Source organism: Malaclemys terrapin, chromosome 3 (assembly GCF_027887155.1).
Source record: "Malaclemys terrapin pileata isolate rMalTer1 chromosome 3, rMalTer1.hap1, whole genome shotgun sequence".
Lineage (NCBI taxonomy): Eukaryota > Metazoa > Chordata > Testudines > Emydidae > Malaclemys > Malaclemys terrapin.
The window spans coordinates 154080717-154101133 of record NC_071507.1 but is presented as its reverse complement, the minus strand read 5'-3'; the positions used below and the strand labels follow the sequence as shown (position 1 = coordinate 154101133).

Sequence of the window (20417 nt, the reverse complement as noted above, 5' to 3'; positions counted from 1 at the left end):
TCCAGCATGGTCACTGGCAGCAAGAAGGAACTGTGGGTTGGGCGGAGCTGGCAGTGCCCTATACACCATGGCATATGAGTGCAACTCCAGGGGGTCGCTGGAGCTGGTCCCCTACAGATATTGCTGAGGGAAAGCTTCCGGCACCAGTGCATGTGGTGAGCACACACACTTAAGTTGAATGGACATGAGAAAGCACTCTAAGGAGAACTGGATTGTACAGCAGAAAAAGTAAACCGGAAAGATTTTCACTAATTTCAGTTTAATATTAGATATTACTTAGAGCAATAGTAGGCACAACATTTTCAGAAAGCAGTATTTTTTAAGTTGACGACGTCTCTTTCAGAGTACTCGTTTACTGAACAAACTCCAGGCCAGGAGATATTTTTTCCCCCCAAACATTCTTTCGCCAAAAGTTTATATTCAGCTAAACTAGCTCTGTAGTCAGAGTATAGATGCTTTAAATTATGACAAATATTGTCTAACCCATGACACCTATCTATTGAATCAGTGTGTAACCGGAAACTGTTTTTACTAGTTTGCTATCCATCTGAAACTACATCCTTAGTTTCAAGCCACCATGCAGGCTATTACACATTTTATAACCTCAGTCATATTCTGCCAGATATAGGACAGTATGAATTGCAGATATGGCTGCTCAGTTTCTCCTTGGTTATTAGAAAACATTATTTGCACAGTACTAGCCCCTACTAGCCCCAGAACCCATTATGTTTGGCACTGTTCAAATACACAAAGAGACAGTCCCTGCTCCAAAGATCTTATCTCAAGTGTAAGACAGGACATTAGGTGGTTATAGAGACAAGCGAGTAAAGGAAAACAATGAGAATATATTGTCAGCATGATAGACAGCTGCTGTGCTGAGACCATTGCTTAAGTGTTTCAAAAGCATAACAAAGCAGCAATTTAAGGAGGGATATGAATGATGCCAGTGAAGTGGTTTTGTGGATGTTTATGGGGAAATCTACCCATGAGTGAGGTAGCAAGGGCACAAGCATCAAGGTGCTGTTTCAAAGTGTAACAAATGGGTGATGAATGCTGGCATGTGTGGCACACCACATACAGGAGTTGTCATATCCACAGCATTTAAGAGTTAAGTTTCATGGCAATAAACCATGAAGGGCCTTGAAAACAGAAAGATGAAATTCTGGCCCCACTGAAGTAACAATAGGAATTTTGCCATTATCTTAAAAAAAACAAAACAAAAACAAAAACAAAAAAAAGACACCAGACAAAGGAACAGTATCCAGGAACTCTTAGTCTTGATATACACATTTTGTGGTGGTAAAAACTTGCAAATACACACTAGCAAAAGGACATTTAGTGCCTCGGTCATATCAGTTTATATATTTTTCTCTGAATTATTCTGTTTTGAATATATCCCAGCATCTTTTGATTATGGCTTAGTGTTGGCCAGAAGTCTTCATTGTTTTCTCCAAATAACTTAAGAAAAAGTTTGATGCATTTAACAATTTAGAATTTGAGTAGTTTAATTTTTTTTCACCCTCCAGTAAGCACCACAACTATGCTGACTTATCTGTGTTAAAATACACTTTTAGAGACCTTCAACCCTATTCAATTTTACATTTTTCCTATATCGCCCATCACCATAGTATTAAAAAGAGAAACTGTAAGCTGTTATTTTTATTAACCATTCATCTTTGGTATCCAGGTCATTACTAGTTGTACTGAACTTCACTGGTCTTAGGGCATCCATCACAATTACTAAAACTTCTAAAAATGTAAGGGAAGACTGTCCGAAGTCGACAGTCTCTCCCACTCCTTATACAAACCCCTGTTCCTCTTCCTCCTCCTCCTCCTCCACATCCCTTGACTGCGTTCTCCAGTGGAGGGGAGGCAACTCAACACTTGTATTTGAGGTAAGCTAACAGAACTGGTCCCAATCCAGCAAACTTTATGTGCAAAGCTGACATCACATAACTAGAGCACTGAAAGGAATATCACCTCCCTATTCTGCAAAACATGTGTGATGTCATCTAGTGCAAAAGATACGAAGAACTCCAGTTTCATACCCCAATAGGGCAAGATTTTTCAAATATTTGGTTATAATTCTGTGCGATGTTAAGACTATATAAGATCTTAAATTATACAGGGAATGTAAACACTTATAACAGAGGGGTAGCCGTGTTAGTCTGGATCTGTAAAAAGCAACAAAGAGTCCTGTGGCACCTTATCGACTAATAGATGTATTGGCGCATAAGCTTTCGTGGGTAAATTCACTTCGTCAGACGCACTTATAGTTTTCCTCTTAGGAAGATCCAAAGAAAAGATGGGACCTTTACATGGATAACAAGGATGTCTAGAGAGATAACAGTTAATGGTAAAAATAGTTTTTGGAAAGGGTAAAAAACCTCATGAGTCAGGGTTTAAGCTGGTCTCTAACTATTAAGGATTAGGATAACACCATTATGGGAGCAAGTTTTTTGCAACTTCCCCTGAGGCATCTGGTGCTGGTCACTGATGGAGACAATACTGGACTAGCTGGACCACAGGTCTGATCCAGTATGGCAATTCTTACGTTAAAAACATTTTACCTTTCAATTAATAACTGAATTCAAACAAATTCTATTCCTTACAAGGAAGCACATACTATTTTTCTTATTCAGATGCCACTTCGCATTATTAAGGTAAAAAGTATAATTAACTGTTTAATGCCAAGTTCAAACACACAATTCCTGAAAGAACTTACGACTACTTCCAAGTTCCTCAAACAGGAATTTCACTTTCTCCCACTCAGTGGAATTTCTCTTCTGGGGAACATCCAACGGAACGAAGGCACTATAACAAGGAAAAAAAAAAAAAGAGTTAACACTTTTTAAAATTTTTAATAGTCATTAAAACTTCAGAACCGCAATAGACTGCCACTTAAAAGAAATATTTTAAGGGAAATCAATCCTCCCCTGAAGAAAAAAAAAAAAAAAAAAAAAGAAACTCCTACATCAAGCTGAATTATATATACACACAAAGAATGATTTTCTTCCAGACCAATTTTTCGTTTTAGTTTATATCCCTTCATACTTGCTATGCTTTTGTATAAATCAGTTTCCAATGTTGCAAATATTCTGCCTGCAAGTTATAAGGAGTAGAATAGTGCTCTCTTCAGTTAAGACAGCTATTCTAAACAAGTAGTTTATTTTCAGTGTACAGCTCTGGGTTCTTCATACATAGAAAATAGTGGAGGGCATGTTATCAGATGCAGCAGCACTGGCCAACTGCATAGTTGAGAGTGGGACTTAAGCATTTCAGTTATCCATTTAGTGTTGGACGGCATTAACTTGCACTTTTTTTATACTGCTGTAGAAAATGCTTGTTAAGCTAAAATAGTTATCTTCATAATACATTTTGGCCAAATTTGAATATCCAATACACAAATCTGCACAAATATAGTAGCTCACCATGTTTGAAATAAACTAGTTTTTTTTTTTTTCTAAAAAGGCTATCTGCTTCCATTTTATTCTTGCAGTTATAAAGTCTCATGCTATATCATTTATGCTGACCCCATGGTCCAAGAACATGTTTTCTGACACCATGAGGTCTCATAAGAAATTCAAGTATAGTGTGATTCCAACTTCCATTATTGTTCCCAACACATGCTGTGCATTTGCAGCAACGGTGAACAGAGACCACTTCCTCACCTAAAAAAAATAAAACTGAAAGCGTGTGGAAAATTTTGAGCTATTAATTTTTTTTTTAAACAAAACACGCAGCAGATAGTCTTCTCCACCCCAACCATCAACCATCTAAACACTAATATTACACTGATTGTCCGAGTGCAACTGTTTACTGTGCAACAACTTGGAATAGAGTTACTGCAAAAATAGGCACATAAAAAGGAAAATAATTCTGAGAAAAGTAAATAAAAAGGCACCCTTTTGCAAGCTCATCTTAAATTAACTGTATCCTTTTCTAGGGTCCAAGAAAAATACAACCTGAGATTACTTCTAGGGCTATTAACTATTTCAGTTTTAAACAATATGGTTAAACCAGAAGGAATTTGCTTATAACCCAGATATTTTTGGGACACAAATTATTAAGTGTGATTTTGGGAGGGGGAGGGAGAAAACGACAGATGGCAGAAGGTGACTATTCCCTCTCACCCTTCTGAGAGGCACCTATACTGTTGGCTACAGGATGCGGCGTTAAAAACTAGTGGCCCTTAGCTGCTAGTGGGTTTATCCTGATGGGCTGTCCCTAGCAGAAAACAGAACCATGAGGGAGAGCTAGCTCCTATTTTGGTTGTGACTACAGGATATGAAAAAACAGTGTGATCCCTGCCCTGGAGTCTTCCAACCCTATCAACATCTAGGGTCTGTTATCCTCTAAGAGCTCTTGAAACTGCGTACTCAGACACTGAAGAAGGCCCAATCTGGTCCTCTGGCAAGACAGCAGCTCTGATGTTCTCCAGGGAGACTTAAGGGTTTTCCAGGGTGTCTATCTTTCCAGTCATCTTGTCAGGCTGCTCTATATGATGGTTAGGAAGAGGTGACAGGAGAGTCAGTGTCTTTGTAGCATAGCCTGAGACATGGGCTGGTTGAGAATGCCAACGCTGGAATGGTGTCAGTGCCAAGGTTGAAGGTATGCCTTATGAGTCTGTAGGTTAAGTCAGTGTAGACGTAATTTGTCCTGAAGCTTCTAAGAGGTCCTTTAGAAAAGCTTGTATTAACACCACAGCAATAACTGGAGAGGTTCTTGCATGAGATTTTGCCAAGAAGCTGGTGGCTCAGGCAAAGGAGAAAGATCGAAGTTCACAGGTTTGCCTGAGGGACTTCATCCCTTATAGCACCGGAGGTGCTCTGTGTTGGTCCTGGAATGAAAGGAGGGCTAGATGACAGGCCTAAATTCATCTTTCAGATGTCTGACTTGGCACCATACAACATTTTGATTAAAGACTAGAATTATCTAAAGTTAATATAGCACATAGCAATTAAAACTGGCTAATGGATAGGTCTCAGAATGTAACTATAAAATGGATGTTTCGAAACACATCTCATAAGGGATTGGTTCTTGGTCCTACACTATTGAACATTTTTATAAATGACCCGGAAGAAAACAATCACCGAAAGTTTGAAGAGCACAAAAATTGGGGGAGTAGGAAATAAGAGGACAGAACACAGATTCAAAGTAATCTGGATTGCTTCATATACTGGGTGAACACAATATGCATTTTAATAAGGCCCCCACTTACTAGATGGGGGATTATCCTGGGAAGCAGTGACTGACACATTTGGGAGTTGTGGAGAATAACTGGTCGAACACCAGCTTTCAATGAGACACTGTGGCCAAGAGGCTAATACAATCAACAATATACTTAGACTGTGGTGGTTCATAGTGTGATGTTGCACTTCATATACTTTATGGAAATACGCTTATGAATATGACATAACTGGAATATGCTTTATGCTAAATACCCCTTGTATGATGTCATTAGAAAGCTTGTAATCTACTAAGTGTGTTCATCCTATTTGTTTGCATGTATTATTTCTATATCTGGAGTTAGGAGAATAAAAAACTTGTATCACTGATGTAAACATATTAAGTGAAGGCCATTAAGGGTGCTCCAGAAACAATCAGTTGTAAATGGCCTTAGTTACTTGAAAGCCTTCCTGTGTATGTGTAGGCCAGCCCATGGGGAATGGAGTCTAGGGGTCTTACAGTGGCATGTGACTATGTCATCTGATAATGAAATCCATCTTAAATCTGGTACTTTTACCTTTAAAAGAGGGGTGGGGGCCCAAAGAGACAAAAGACTCCCGCCTTGTGCCAAAGCTATAAAAGGAGGAGGAGCAGGACAAAAGGGGCTGCCAATTGCGAGAAAACCCCTGCTTACCACCTGAGATGTCTACTGAAACTAACAAGGACTGTACCAGGGGAAAGGGTTGGGCCCAGATTAGAAAGGAGTCTAGTCTGTGAAAGAAGCTTATTGGAACATCTGAGGGTGAGATATTACCTGTAATCAGTTTCTTAATATATTAGGCTTAGACGTGCATGTTTTTGCTTTATTTTGCTTGGTGACTTACTTTGTTCTGTCTGTTATTACTTGAAACCACTTAAATCCTACTTTTTAATACTAATAAAAATCACTTTTGCTTATTAATAAACCCAGAGTAAGTGATTAATACCGGGGGATCAAACAGCTGTAGAGGGCAGACAATTTACAAATTTACCCTGTATAAGCTTTATACGGAGTAAAACTGATTTATTTGGGGTTTGGATCCTATTGGAAGCTGGGTGTCTGGGTGCTGGAAGCAGGTAACCTGCTGAGGTGTTTTCAGTTAAGTCTGCAGTTTTGAGGCCTGGACCAGGCCCTGGGTCTGTGTTGCAGCAGGCTAGCATGTCTGGCTCAACAAGACAGGGTTGTTGAAGTCCCAAGCTGGCAGGGAAAATGGGCTCAGAGGTAATTTCAGCACATCAGATGACAATCCCAAGGGGATCTCTGACCAAACTAGTCACACACAATGCCAAATGTCCATAAGCATACTGTACAGCTCTACTCCAGGCATCACGAGCGCCACAGGATTATTAGTGATCTGGGGCAGCCAAGTTAATTGTGGGCAACTGCATGACCACCGCTAATCTGTGATTGGGTAGTGACTCCACCTAGCCTCAAGCATGACCTTCAAAGCTCAAAACGTAGGAACTTGTCTCCAAGATGGGCAACATAAGCAAAGAGGGCCAGCTGGAGATGGCCAAAGATGACTTAAAGCCTCTCAAGGCCAATTCTCAGAGATCTATACTTCTTACTGTTTGCATTTGTCAATCTTATACCCAGTAGTCACCACTGACAATGCTTATGAAATATGTGTGGCCTCCTGATTTCTTTAAGCAGCATCCATGTTTCAGATCCATATAAAAAGGAACCAAAGTATTTAGGTTTGATAAATACGTACTTTTAATATATTTTCGCCTTCTTTTGGCTCTAGACTTCATGCAGGTCCTTCATGGATGAGGCTACTAAACCAATTCTACTTTGGATATCTGGCTGGCTGCACACATTTGATGGCAGTTTACTGCCTAGATAAAGTCACCCATTACTTCCAGTTTTTCCAGAAGCACAAATATCTCGTATCACAACTTTTGTGCCAAACACCATGGATTTTTGGTTTTGCCCAAGAACAGCTGCCTTATGCTGGAAGCTCTCCAGTCCATCTTTGAAATAGTCCTCCTCGGTCCAGATAAATCATCATCTGCATAATCCAGGTCACTAAAAGAAGTTGAATTGACACTTATACCAATATTTGCAGATACATGCTCAAGGACACAATTCATTTTCCGACAGCATATGGCTGGGGCCAGGACACATCCCTGCTTCATCCTGTATCTAGTGTGAAGCCAGTCAGAGCTATGGGTCCCCCAACACACCAGAACCAGAGTCATTAAGTAGAACTTGAATCAACCTCCAGAGAACGTTGGAAAGACCAATGCCTTGTAGGGTCTTCTGCAAGGCAGCTCTATTGACATAATCAAAGACTGTCTTTAGGTCTACGTATGCTGTTGTCAAAGGCTAGCTGAATTCACAATGGATCTCAGATAAGCCTAGTAGCAAATCCCAATTGCTCTGGTGACAATATTTCACAAGGAGAGGCTGGAGCATGGTGACTAGGACATACGTGGTGACTTTTCTAGAACAGGGAGCAGAGAGTTATTGGCCTATATATACACTGCACGCTATGTGTGGGCCTTTCCCCCTATAGAATGGGATAATAATCCCTGCCTTACACTCAGTTATCTTCCCAGTAATCCATGCCCTAACAGAGTTGGTGTAATGCTACAGTTATGGGCTTGACGGTGCACCTGCGAGTTTCAGGTGTTATGCTATCAAGTCGTGCAGCACACCCGCTTTGCAGTTTTTAAATGGCAGAACAAACCTCTTCCAAGGCAGGTACATCTATGTAGGTTTTGGGGTCAGACTATCTACTGCTAATGCATCCAGATCTAGACATGGAGATGCTGCAGGATGGTTAAGTGCAACCTCTTAATATTCTTTCTATCCACAAATATATACAAGATAAAGCTAGAAAATGCTCTAGGAACACAGAGGCTGAGTACAAATCATCCTGCAGTGGCTGAAAAGGGACTGATGGGTGCACTAATATAGAACATCACTTAGAGAGTGCTCATGCACCTCCCAAACACTATGGCTTTTGAAGGCAGTTCCATAGCTCGATGTCAGAGGTACCAGATCCCACATGCAGGAATACACAGGTGCCCTTAAGGAAATATTAATACCAATTAGTACTGTACATCAAGTATTAGGAGGTTCTCTTCCAGGATTGATGGTCTTCTGTAGATCAGAAGTTCTGGTTAGCGGGACCAAAAATCTAGTTTATTGAACAGAGCAGATATTTATATCATGTGACAAGAGCTAGCACTAGCAGCAGAAAAATGTTCTTAAAAGAGACACAAATAAAATGAAGCATAGTGAATTAGATCAATTAAGGCATGCCATTATTTGCATACATTCTTCACATTTACAGACATTCCATCTTAGCAGGTATGCATCCTGGCAGAAATCCCACCACGGTCCCCCTTCCAGCAACTGACTGCAGGGATGCACAATTCTCCTCTCTAAATCAGTGCCCTGGAATTAGCTGTTGGAGCTCCAACCATCCAAATCTTTTACAGCTACTTTGAATCACTATTTGTCTGGTAAATTTTGAACCCTACTTTAAGCCATCTGATAGTAAGTAGGAAGCTCAGCTTTAGCAAGACTGACTAGCAATTTGAGATCATCATTTGCTAATGTCAAGTCTGACTAAAAATGCAAAGGGCAATAAAGAATGTTAAGGTTAGAGCTACCAACCTTATCAAACTTTATACTACGCCATTAATACTTTCAGGACCAATACATGTTTCTTAGCACTAGTCTTAGAAAAGGGATCAAAAAAAGTCAATCCATGGTCCAGGAATACTTGACTCTCACCCTTATTCAGCATTAGCCAAGCTTTAACTTACTGGAGATTGCAGCTGCATCTATGATCCCCCTTTACTACATCTACATACTTAGCTAACAGTATGAAAAATGCCACTGTTTTAAAGATGCACTATGAAGAAAAAAGTTTCTGTAGTTCTTTACTCCTCTTCTACAATATAAGAGATTGCCTTAAACTTGAATGTTTAGTTGTTTGCATTTGAAATAAAGAACATTAAGTCCTCACAATCCTCTGTTCACTGGTCTCTGAAGTAGGTAACAAGATCTTCAGAACTTATCTGCATTTGGAAAGCACCCAGCATGTGTGACGCTTCCATAATCTAAATAAGGTTATTTGAAGTGTAAAGAAGAAAAAAAAAAAAAACAAGAAAATCTTGAAGTCTTTTATCAGTTATCATTCTACATCAAAGAAACAGTAATGGGAAGCCTTTTTTGCTTTGAAGTTCACCTTTACAGGTTAAAGAAACACTGCCAACTACTTTGTCCTAAAAACATTTCACCAAAATTGGTAGGAGATGTAATATTTAGATGTCCTTAAATTGCACATATCCCTAACTTTTGAAACCTGCACATTAACTGTCAGCTATTCAGAGCAGGGATCATTTTTACTAGGTATTTATACATCACTGAGTATAATTCTATATTGATTTTTAGAAGGTTACACATCAGCATGTTATCTGAGCACTTCCCCCCCAAAAGTAAATAGGGTCCTGGCCCCATTACAGCTCCTGGACAGTAATGTAAATACTATTAAACCTTGAGGAACAACATTCACTAAATTAGGGATGTAAATATTTTAAAAGTTAACCGATTAAACCGAGAAGGGCAGGGGCTGCTCCGGCTGGTGGGGCCTGGGGCTGCTGCTCTGGTCGGCCGGTACAGCCAGTGGGGTTGGGGTTGGCCAACCCACGGGGCTAGGGCTTCTCCGGCGGGCTTGGGCTGCTCCGCCCTGCCAATGGCTGGGGGTTAACGGTTAGGCTGGGTTAGCCAGTAAGACTAATGCTTACCCGTTAAGTTTACTATTTTACATTCCTAAACTAGATACTGAAACATTTTACATATGCCAGCTCCTACAGGAACCAGAGTGCACAAGCACTGCAATTTGAGTCATTCCTTTGCTTTTAGTTGGGAAAAAAGTAAGCATTATCTGTATTTAGAGATGCCTTGAAAAAAGTTTTCTAAATATCAAAAGCAGACGCAGAAAAATTCACTTGCAGCTGTCATCCTGGTTTCATTCTTAAGAAATTAGTCTCTGCATTTTCAGTCTACTTTTGGGTTGATTGGGCTTCCTCTGAGCAAAGTTAGTGGCACAGTATTAATTGCCGCAGAGGCTGCAACTCTGCCGCCTTTCAAAGCAGAATCTAAAGCGGTGGCACTGAACTAGTATAAGCCACGGGACAAAAAGGGCCATGGTTAAACTGCATTAAGCATAGTTGGTGGAGTACAAACATCTGCCTATTTATCTATAGCAACCCCTGACTTTCAGTCAATAAAGTTTCAGTCCTGGGCACCTACTGCAGAGAGTCAGCTATGTAGTTCATATTGCAAATCTAGCAATGAGAAGAGTTCTTTTCATCTGTGATCTAAGCAGGGTTTTAACTTTTGGATCCAAGTGGTGAAAAAGGTAGGGTCAACTATCTATTGTACCTCGCTTCACTGAGGAAATGGACCATATGAAGAGCTCTGAATCCGTCAGTCTGGAAAGAAGGTGGTTGCTATGCTTCCAGGAACAATGGAAGTAAATGTCATTTGCAGGAAACCCTCTCTAGCCCTTTCACTTGCCCCAGAGATCCCATCCCATCATGTCCCTTGCACCCAGTCTCATCCCCCCTTTTACTCTTTTCCTTAACCTCAATCTCCCCTGACTTTCCTTCACAACACAAACATGCTTTATTCTCGCATCTTAAAAATACCCACCCTTAACCCTAATTTGCCTCTAGCTAACATCCCATACCTGAACTCCCTTTTATCTCTAAGATCTCGGTGAATTTTAACAAATTCTAGAAAATGCAAGTTCTGCAACACTAATGCATTTTGTAAATTCATGTCTATTTTGCTGAATTGTTTTGGTTGCAAATGTCTGAAAAAATTTAATGTTTCAAGATTGTGAAATAAACTTTCCGCAAAATTACTTGAAAGTCTAAAATTCTTTAAACAAAATTCAAAACATGAGAAGCCAGACAATTTCTCCTCTTTCCCTCAAAGTTTGTGATGGTACAAAAGGGCTCGTCTTTCATACCCTTCTGTTTTTCCCTTTACATCTTAGGTCTCACCTGCAAACAAAACCACCTATACATTGACTACTCACAGATCTACCTCTCTGCTCCAGAAAGGTCCTCTCCTGTCCAAACTTTGTGCATGTTTATAAGGAGCTCTTCCCGAGCATGAAGGGCAATATGGGAGAAAGCACTGGAGAAGGTGTTTGTATGAAGATTTATCAAGTGGGTCATAGAGGCCAGTGTCAACTTTGATTGGCTAATGACACTGGCCTCCATCACCCACTTGTTAAATCTTCATATAAACATTATCCTCCAAATCTCTCCTTAAAAGTTCTCCTTTTCTGTGATGCCTACAAAAAAGAAATAGACTACTGGTACACTCATATCACTATCATCTTGACTAATATAGTAGTCACATCATTTCCTTATACTCCCATCTGTCTGCATCCCTCTATTGTCCCTGGAGCAGAAATAATCTGTTCTATTCTTATACAGCACCTACCACAATGGTGTCTTGGTATGACTGGGGCTCCTACATCCTATGGCAGTGCTGATCACCACAGTCACCGCTACCACAATAATAATAAGATATTCCAAAACAAGGTGGATGGCAACCTTAGAATGAAGGAAGACTCTGGTACGGTGCTTCTTGAAAACATCCAGAGTGCTACTGATAGCGGCCATGTGTTGACATAAGTAACATGCACACCTAGTAACTGACAAGCAAAAGGTATCAGGAGCAAAAAATGCAGACAAGCTGGTGATCTACCTTAGCAGCTGAAGACACTATAGAAAAAAAGACTGAGGTTATATGATCAGAAAACAGACTGTTTATATTTGTGGTTATTCTGACCTAATATTTAGGTATATTTCATTTTCAAAAGAAAGAAAAGATAGAAGTAGACACTTGAGTCCGTGGCTACTAAAGCCTGTTATGCACTCATCTTCATTAGTCCATGCGCCCCTGATCATGTGACTGGGACCAGGAAATAAAGCCTCGTCTATTATTGTGTGTCTGAATCATAGCACAACCATGCATCAGCAGTGAAGCCCTATCTTCAACCATATATTGAACTTGAATTCTTTTAACAGAACTGCAATACATTTCAAGTCTTAAATAAACTTTGGTTTGCTACTATAATGAAAAAAATTAACATTTTGGCCGTCTACCTGTAAAGTTCCTCTGTATTTTGGTGGCAAAAGCAGGTAAAAATGTGAACTAACATTACAAACTTTCCAAGTTTTTCGGATTTCACTGAAGTCATTCTATTTAGATGAACTACTCAATCCAGAAAGAAGCACATATGTCCAAAAGAGCAGCCAGCACCATCAATTCTAGGATTTTCATGGTTCTGCTAGACATCTGGCCAACAATAAATCTGAGAGAAACTAAATTTGTGCCTTATGATTCTATTCTATCAAACTAATTTAATCAATTTTTCAGATGGCTGAGCAGAATTGTTTGGCATATTCAACATCAAAGCAACATTGTAGAAAACTTCATGTGACAAAAAAAAAACAAAAAAGCTAACTAACCCCCAACTGCTGCTGTCAAGCACACTTCTGGGAGAACACTTAATATTATCCACAGTAGTCTTTTGAATCTTAACTTATTTTATAATTCCAGCTACACTGGAAAATGTCTTCAGTATTCAATTCCTCGTTTGGTAACTGGCCTGAAACACAGGACTAAGCTAGAGACAATTCATTAAATGCTTGCTTCATTTGAAGGTCAGAAAATACAGAAGGGAAAATATAAACTGCCTTGAGGAAATGTCAGACATAATGAACCCTTGCTGTAAGGTTTCCTGTTGTCAGCCTTCCCACCCCAAGCTCTATTTAAATCCATTATAAAGAGACTCCATTTACTGAAGCTCAGTGGACAGAATCTCCTATAGTCTTAATAAAGCAGCACAGCTGGAAAACCCACCTCACTATTGCACACTAGAATCACAAGTTTCAAAAACATGAAACCACTTTCGTAAGTGTATTTTAAATCTTAGAAGTAAAAGTTTTGAAGGGAATAAACAGGAATCTGAGGGTCTTTGCATATCCCCAATTAAGCAATAATATTTTAAGGTCAGAGGGGATGGCATCTACCCTGATTTCCTGCAAAATGCAGAGCATAAAATATCACTCAGTAATTCCTTCCTCAAGCCCAATAACTTGTGGTTGAACTATAGCAGGGATCGGCAACCTTTGGCACACAGCTCCTTTGGCAAAGCAGCGGCCAGCACATCCCTCGGCCTGCGCCGCTTCCCGCAACCCCCATTGGCGTGGAGCGGCGAACCGTGGCCAGTGGGAGCCGCGATCAGCCAAACCTGCAGATGCTGCAGGTAAACAAACCGGCCCGTCCTGCCAGGCTGCTTACCCTGGCGAGCTGCATGCCAAATGCTGCCGATCCCTGAACTATAGTATTATACAGGCATCCAACCTTAAGACTTCAAGCACCAGAAATTCCAGCATGTCTCTTGAGAAGTGTTCCAATGGTTTGTTACACTTCCTGGGAAAAATTTGTGACTTTATTCTACTCGGAACTTGTCTAGCTAAGATGGAGTTAGACTGAAACTTGCAATTGTTTTTATGTTAGCTAAACTATAGTAATAAGTTTCAGAAACAAGCTAAAAAGTTACTGCTAGTCTACTAACACCACACTTTTGAAGGTCTTAATCTTAAATATTAAAAATAAGCCAATATTCTTGAAAATAAGTTAACTGCTGCTTTGCCAATAAATCAAATTTGTGAAGTTCAACATTGTTCAGGAGAATTTTAGGGATGGAGATTGGCATTTATCAAGCACATGCAACATGTAGATATCTTCTCCTTCCTTGAAGAAAGATCAAACCACTCTGATGGGTATGCCTTGTGCCAAGCACAAGTTATTTGTTTGTATTACAGTATTAGAGGCTCCAATCAAGATCAGAACCCATCATGTGCTAGGATAAACAGAGGAAAACAGTTTCTGCCCAGAAGCCAGCAAGATGGCCAACATTTCCTTACAGTCTATCTGCATACAGAAGTAAGGCTGCCCTTAATAAAGCTGGCTCCCACTTTTCAATGAGACTGAAGCCATGCCCACATGTAAAAGGGCTGTTACGATGGTTCAGCGTGTTAGACAGGACAGACTGTGGGGAACAGCAGAGACACTGAAAGATATATTGGGAGAGGGGAGCAGAAGGCAAATTTAGGTATTACGTGGGATGGGGGTGCAGTAGTATATGGAGAAAAAAGGGAAGCCTGCAAGAGGAGCAGTCAACAATGAATCAAGGAGTGCCTCTGATGCCGCAATTTTCAGGGCTGGCACACAAGTAGAGCAACCTGTAAGAGCTTTGGGGCAAATGTCAGATCTGCCCCACCATGAACTGTGCCTTCATCTATAGTCAAAGAGCAGAGAGGGTCCTGAGGCAGCAAGAGTGTGTGTGGGGAGGAGGGCGGGGGGAGAAGAGGTAAGAAACCAAGATATGGAATGGCATACTGACCACTATGGTAGGAGCTGGGCCAGGAATCTGAGCCAGGAGTCTAGAACAGGTTCAGAATAAAGAGTTGATCTGGGAGAGAGGTTGAAGCAAGGACAGAGGTGAAGTAGGATTGGGAAGAATGATAAAGTTAGAGCACGGCTGGAGCAGGCTAAGGCCTATGGAGTCTGTCACCACTATCAATCAGGGGAGAGTTCCAAGCCATGAAGTGACATTGGGCAGACTGAGCTGCTGTTTCTCCTGTTTGACTCATATACCTTCCTTGAGAGTCACCAAACTAGCTCCCGTCTTCTGGATGGCTCGAGCCTAGCACAGGAATGACTCATCACTACATATGGATTAATCAGGCTCTACTTCAAGGATGACTCATCACCTCACAGGGGAGAAGTGGCACTGCAGAGGAGAAGCTCCCAGGAGCAGAAGGCATGGGAATGAGGAGTCAGTGCTGCTGGGTCTGAACTGGGGGGGGTAGGGGGGGAATGGTATGTTTGAGTTAGGTGACATGAACAGAAGCTTTCATGTGCATGCACTGCAATCTGACAATATGCATGTTTTGCCTTGGTATTCTGTATTTGTTGCCTAATATTTTCTTTCAACAGTCACTGTCCTTTAAACATAACTTCACAAATTACACCCAGGCAACAGGATGGGCTTTCAGCTAGTATGAAATAAAACGTGTATCTATGCCTTCCCAAGAGTCTTACAACAACCAACCACCCCCCCTTAACTTTGAAGCTAATTTGCATGCAATTATTTCATTGATTGTAATAAGAAGAACAGGAGTTCTTGTGGCACCTTAGAGACTAACAAATTTATTAGAGCATAAGCTTTCGTGGACTACAGCCCACTTCTTCGGATGCATATAGAATGGAACATATATTGAGGAGATATATATACACACATACAGAGAGCATAAACAGGTGGGAGTTGTCCTACCAACTCTGAGAGGCCAATTAATGAAGAGAAAAAAAGTTTTGAAGTGATAATCAAGCTAGCCCAGTACAGACAGTTAAGGAGTGTGAGAATACTTACAAGGGGAGATAGATTCAATGTTTGTAATGGCTCAGCCATTCCCAGTCCTTATTCAGTCTCTACGCAAAAGAATTAATGGACACAAATCTGACATCAGGAATCAAAATACTCAAAAACCAGTGGGAGAACACTTTAACCTGTCTGGTCATTCAGTGACAGACCTGCGGGTGGCTATATTACAACAGAAAAACTTCAAAAACAGACTCCAACGAGAGACTGCTGAGCTAGAATGGATATGCAAACTAGACACAATCAACTCCGGTTTGAATAAGGACTGGGAATGGCTGAGCCATTACAAACATTGAATCTATCTCCCCTTGTAAGTATTCTCACACTCCTTAACTGTCTGTACTGGGCTAGCTTGATTATCACTTCAAAAGTTTTCTTCTCTTAATTAATTGGCCTCAGAGTTGGTAAGACAACTCCCACCTGTTCATGCTCTCTGTATGTGTGTGTGTATGTATTATATATATATATATATATATATATATATATATATATATATATATATATATATATATATATATATATATATATATCCTCAATATATGTTCCATTCTATATGCATCCGAAGAAGTGGGCTGTAGTCCACGAAAGCTTATGCTCTAATAAATTTGTTAGTCTCTAAGGTGCCACAAGTACTCCTGTTCTTCTTTTTGCGGATACAGACTAACACGGCTGCTACTCTGAAACCTGTCAGAAGTGCACAAATCCACTGAAGGCAACAGGACTGAACAGTCACCACTGAGGAGATAAGTGGCAGACATTAAAGTTGCACAGGTTTACAACTGGGTGTATAATCTTCATACAAGTGGCGTGAGATAAAGAAAGAACCCAACTTGACACTTAAACAGGAATTGACATTTATGGACTGCAGTTAAAACTTTTTGTTTTACTTCCATTTGAATTGCACCTCAGAATTGGGCTGCTCATTTTATCTGAAGTCAATCCCACAAACAAGAAAACCCACAATGCCAAACTCCACAGTCACTTTTCAGAGTAGACTCTCAATGTCTTCTCACCTGTTTTCAGCCCTTGAGCTATATTCCTTCTCTGGGCACCTATTAGTCACTCATAACAATTGGGCTACCCAGAACAAGGGAAAGTATAAATGCACAAGGGAAGTAGAAGGTAGAAGGTAACTGAAGTATATGTTGCAAGTTCCTGTAACTAGTTCTAACGCCAAGTTTATATAAAAAGGTTGTTTAAATTTTGATGCTCAAACATGAGGGATTTAATTGTAGTCTTTGGTGACTTAATTCTAGAAGCTATTGAAATTCAACTCAGTCAACTTCATTTATAGACAAGTTACATTAAAGCTACATGCATAGAATTTTTAAAAATTATACTGCAACAAGGAAATTTAGGATACTCTGAGTAGAATGTGTGTAATTCAAACACTTTACATGTGGAAATCAAATTAACATTATTTTTGGTTATGGGCATTATGTTACAGCCTTGAATTATTTTTTACACTATGGACTGCTGAGATATTGTTGTGTAGGGATGCCTCAACTAATCAAATCAAGACAGTAAGCCAACCATATTCACCAGAAAACATGACAAGCCGAAACGGGTAAACAAGCAGTTTAAAAGAAACATATACACCTCTACCCCGATATAACACGAATTTGGATATAACGCGGTAAAGCACCACCCCGGGGGGAAGATGGGTGGGGGCAGGGCTGTGCACTCCAGTGGATCAAAGCAAGTTCGATATAACGCAGTTTCACCTGTAACGTGGTAAGATTTTTTGGCTCCCAAGGACAGCGTTATATCAGGGTAGAGGTGTACCTATCAATATAAATATGATACACATGAACAGTTTAACAGTGATATTTCTATAGTATCTAGAAAAATTCAACATTTAAAAGTGTCTTCTGGTGACAGAAGGCATTTAGAAAGGAAAAGTAGTTGTGAGCCAAGATCATCAATATTTCATTTTTGTGTACTTGGGTTGCCATTAAAAAACAACATTTATCCACATTTACACACATAGCTATGGTGTGTGAGATCCTTCTACTTCTTTTTCCAGGAATAAAGACATACATACCTACCACCATAATTCTTTGCGGAGGTTAATAGGTTAGGGGGCACATGCAAGAAGTGCAAGACTCACTCCTCTCTCTGTCTTAGACAAGTAGCCATCCCCACCAGCTTCAGCTCCTCCTGGAAGGAAACTCTCATTGCCCCAGCCAATGTTTAATCAACTTTAATCCCAGATTGCATCAGATACTAATCAATAACTGAGTAAATACTGACTTAAATTAAAAATCATTTTCTTAACAGATTTGGTTATTAGCCACAATTTAAAAAATAATATGGATTATGGCCATACCTCACTGTGGGAACGGTTTTCTTTTACCAACACTACAGTGAACCTGCTAGCTCATTACTGGGTAACCCCCACATTTAACTGGATAGAAAAGATTGAGCCATGGGTCATTTTAGAAAGGTAAACATCTAGTTCAGAATCTAGCCAACAGATATTTAGTAGACTTGGAGGACACTTTTCCCCCCAAAAAATGTACAGGGGATCAGACTGATATCCAGAAGATTAGATAGGAGTGTTTATAGCAGACTGTGGGAGCAGCTTGAAAGCGGGTTGCACAAGGAAGACCACATAGCAGAAGAGCGCAACTTAACCAGACACAACAGAACTAAGCTCTGCCACTGTAAGCTACATTGTGCCTAAAGTAATTATAACCTCTCCTTTCTGCCACCCCGACTAAAAGACCATAGAATTTAATCCAATACTTCCTGCATCAAACCTATAAATCCTAGCTAAGTTCAAGCTTCACTCTTGACTTGCAGTCTTCAAGAGACTGAAAGGTAAGTTAGTTACATTATTTCAATAGCTAGTTACCCACACATTTTCATCTTATTTCTAGTCTGAATTTGTCACCTCTTCGCAGTCTCTTAAATCAGCTAAATAGATTGAGTTTAATTAGTTTCATTGTAAAGCAGGTTTTCCAAACTCAAATTATAATTGTAACTGTTTTCTGCACTTGTTCCAATTGTTCAGTATAGTTTTTGCTGTGTACACATCAGAACTGGACTCTGACTACAGTGCTCTCTCACAAGGTTTATCTATAGTGCTAATATCTGCTTCTACTTGATATTCTACTGTCTAGCCATCCAAGGATCACTTTGTAGGGTTCATCCTGGGAAGATACCATACACAGGAGTTAAAGAAACTGAATGTTCCATCATACTTTAGAAACATTTAAACAGTACTTAGTTCATGTGCCATGGCAGGTTCTTTCATTAAGTACTGTATATACACCTAAACAAGGAGTCCGGTGGCACCTAACTATATACCTAATTATTAAAGATGAAACAAACAGGACATGGAATAATGCTTAAATTTCTGCAGAACACTATTATTTATAGGAAAGAAAATAACTTCTTATTCCCTTGAGTAATGCATATATCCCAAACTAAAGCCAATAAAGCCTTTACACCAAAAGACAATTATGTATGTACATACATAAGTATGAGCCCATATTGAACTATTCAATCCCAATTCAGAAAGCATTTATGCGCAGGCATAAAACTTAGCCCACCATCCACATGGATTCCTAAATTAGGGCCTTAATGCACAAATGAATTTCACAGGTTTAAAAAGGAAATCAGGAAATACAGAAGTTTAGATATTCTCATTACATGGCCTGTAGTGTATATTATGATGTAAACTTAAGACTAATTATAAGCATTATATTTCATACAAATATTAAGTTTTAAGATAGCACAAAGTCAGAAAAATCCAAAGTTAAAGTTATGCATGCAGCTTTAATTCTGCCTCCTATGTATATGCATCGAAATACAGTAGGCAACATGAAATAGCTGGATAGTTTTCCTCAACTATAGAAATGGATTCAAATGTTTAAGATACATCCCTGACAATCTTGAGTATGAGAGTCTCTCCCCCCCCCCCCCCCCAAGATCTGTATATTATGAATTTAAAAAACCGAACAGAAAAAAAAAGCTCCATTGTGGGTCTGATGTTACCATAACCTACCCTAGCTTTGCTCTGGTGATTCAGGATATCAGAATCCTATAGGGATTTTTTTTATGATGCTATTTTTCACTTTACCTCTTCAGTTATTAATCTAATTTTTTCCTTTACCTTCACTTCAATGAAGTATATACTTACCCAATTAGAAGAAGAACTGCGCAAACTATGAGGAATCCCAGAGTATACTTGAATGCAGTTTGAAAATGCTGTATTTTAAATTAAACAAAGTGTTAATATATTGAATATTAACGATATTAATATTAATGTTAAAAACAAACAAAACATCTGCATTTTTAACCAATAAAATCACAGGATAGAATATTTAGTGCGACATGCTTTCTATAAAAGTATTACTGTTTAACAAAACTAAAACGGATTTTGTTTCAAGAATGCAAACTTCTGCCTTAGAGTTACCAAATCATGTAGTTTGATGTTAAGAGGTAATAACCATATGAAATTAAGATCAATCACACAAAATATATGCTCAGGCAACCTGCTCTGGCCAAATGTCACTGCTTTAAATCCTCTTGAACATCCATCTTGGGTGTGCTATTCAATAGAGAAAAAGGCACTATACTACTAGACTAATCAGAACTTTCTTCTCCAGTCTGCTTGTACTATGAAGTAGAGTGACAAATATAAGCATGTATCTGCAACATGCCGTAATCTGAACTCTAGTACTGCTATGGGGAGTTTGATTGACATTT

The 20417-nt window shown here is 39.5% G+C and overlaps 1 protein-coding gene across 2 annotated transcripts in view; it reads right to left on the bottom strand.

Annotated features, from left to right (window-relative positions):
• LMBRD1 (LMBR1 domain containing 1) overlaps nt 1-20417 on the bottom strand; it is a 247485-nt gene that overhangs the window by 181576 nt on the left and 45492 nt on the right. For both annotated transcript variants that reach the window (XM_054022365.1, XM_054022364.1), the window contains exons 5-6: nt 19849-19916; nt 2726-2814 (exon numbers count right to left, since the gene is read on the bottom strand). In XM_054022365.1, coding sequence (XP_053878340.1) covers nt 2726-2814; nt 19849-19916 — 157 coding nt within the window. The remainder of the gene's footprint in view (nt 1-2725; nt 2815-19848; nt 19917-20417) is intronic.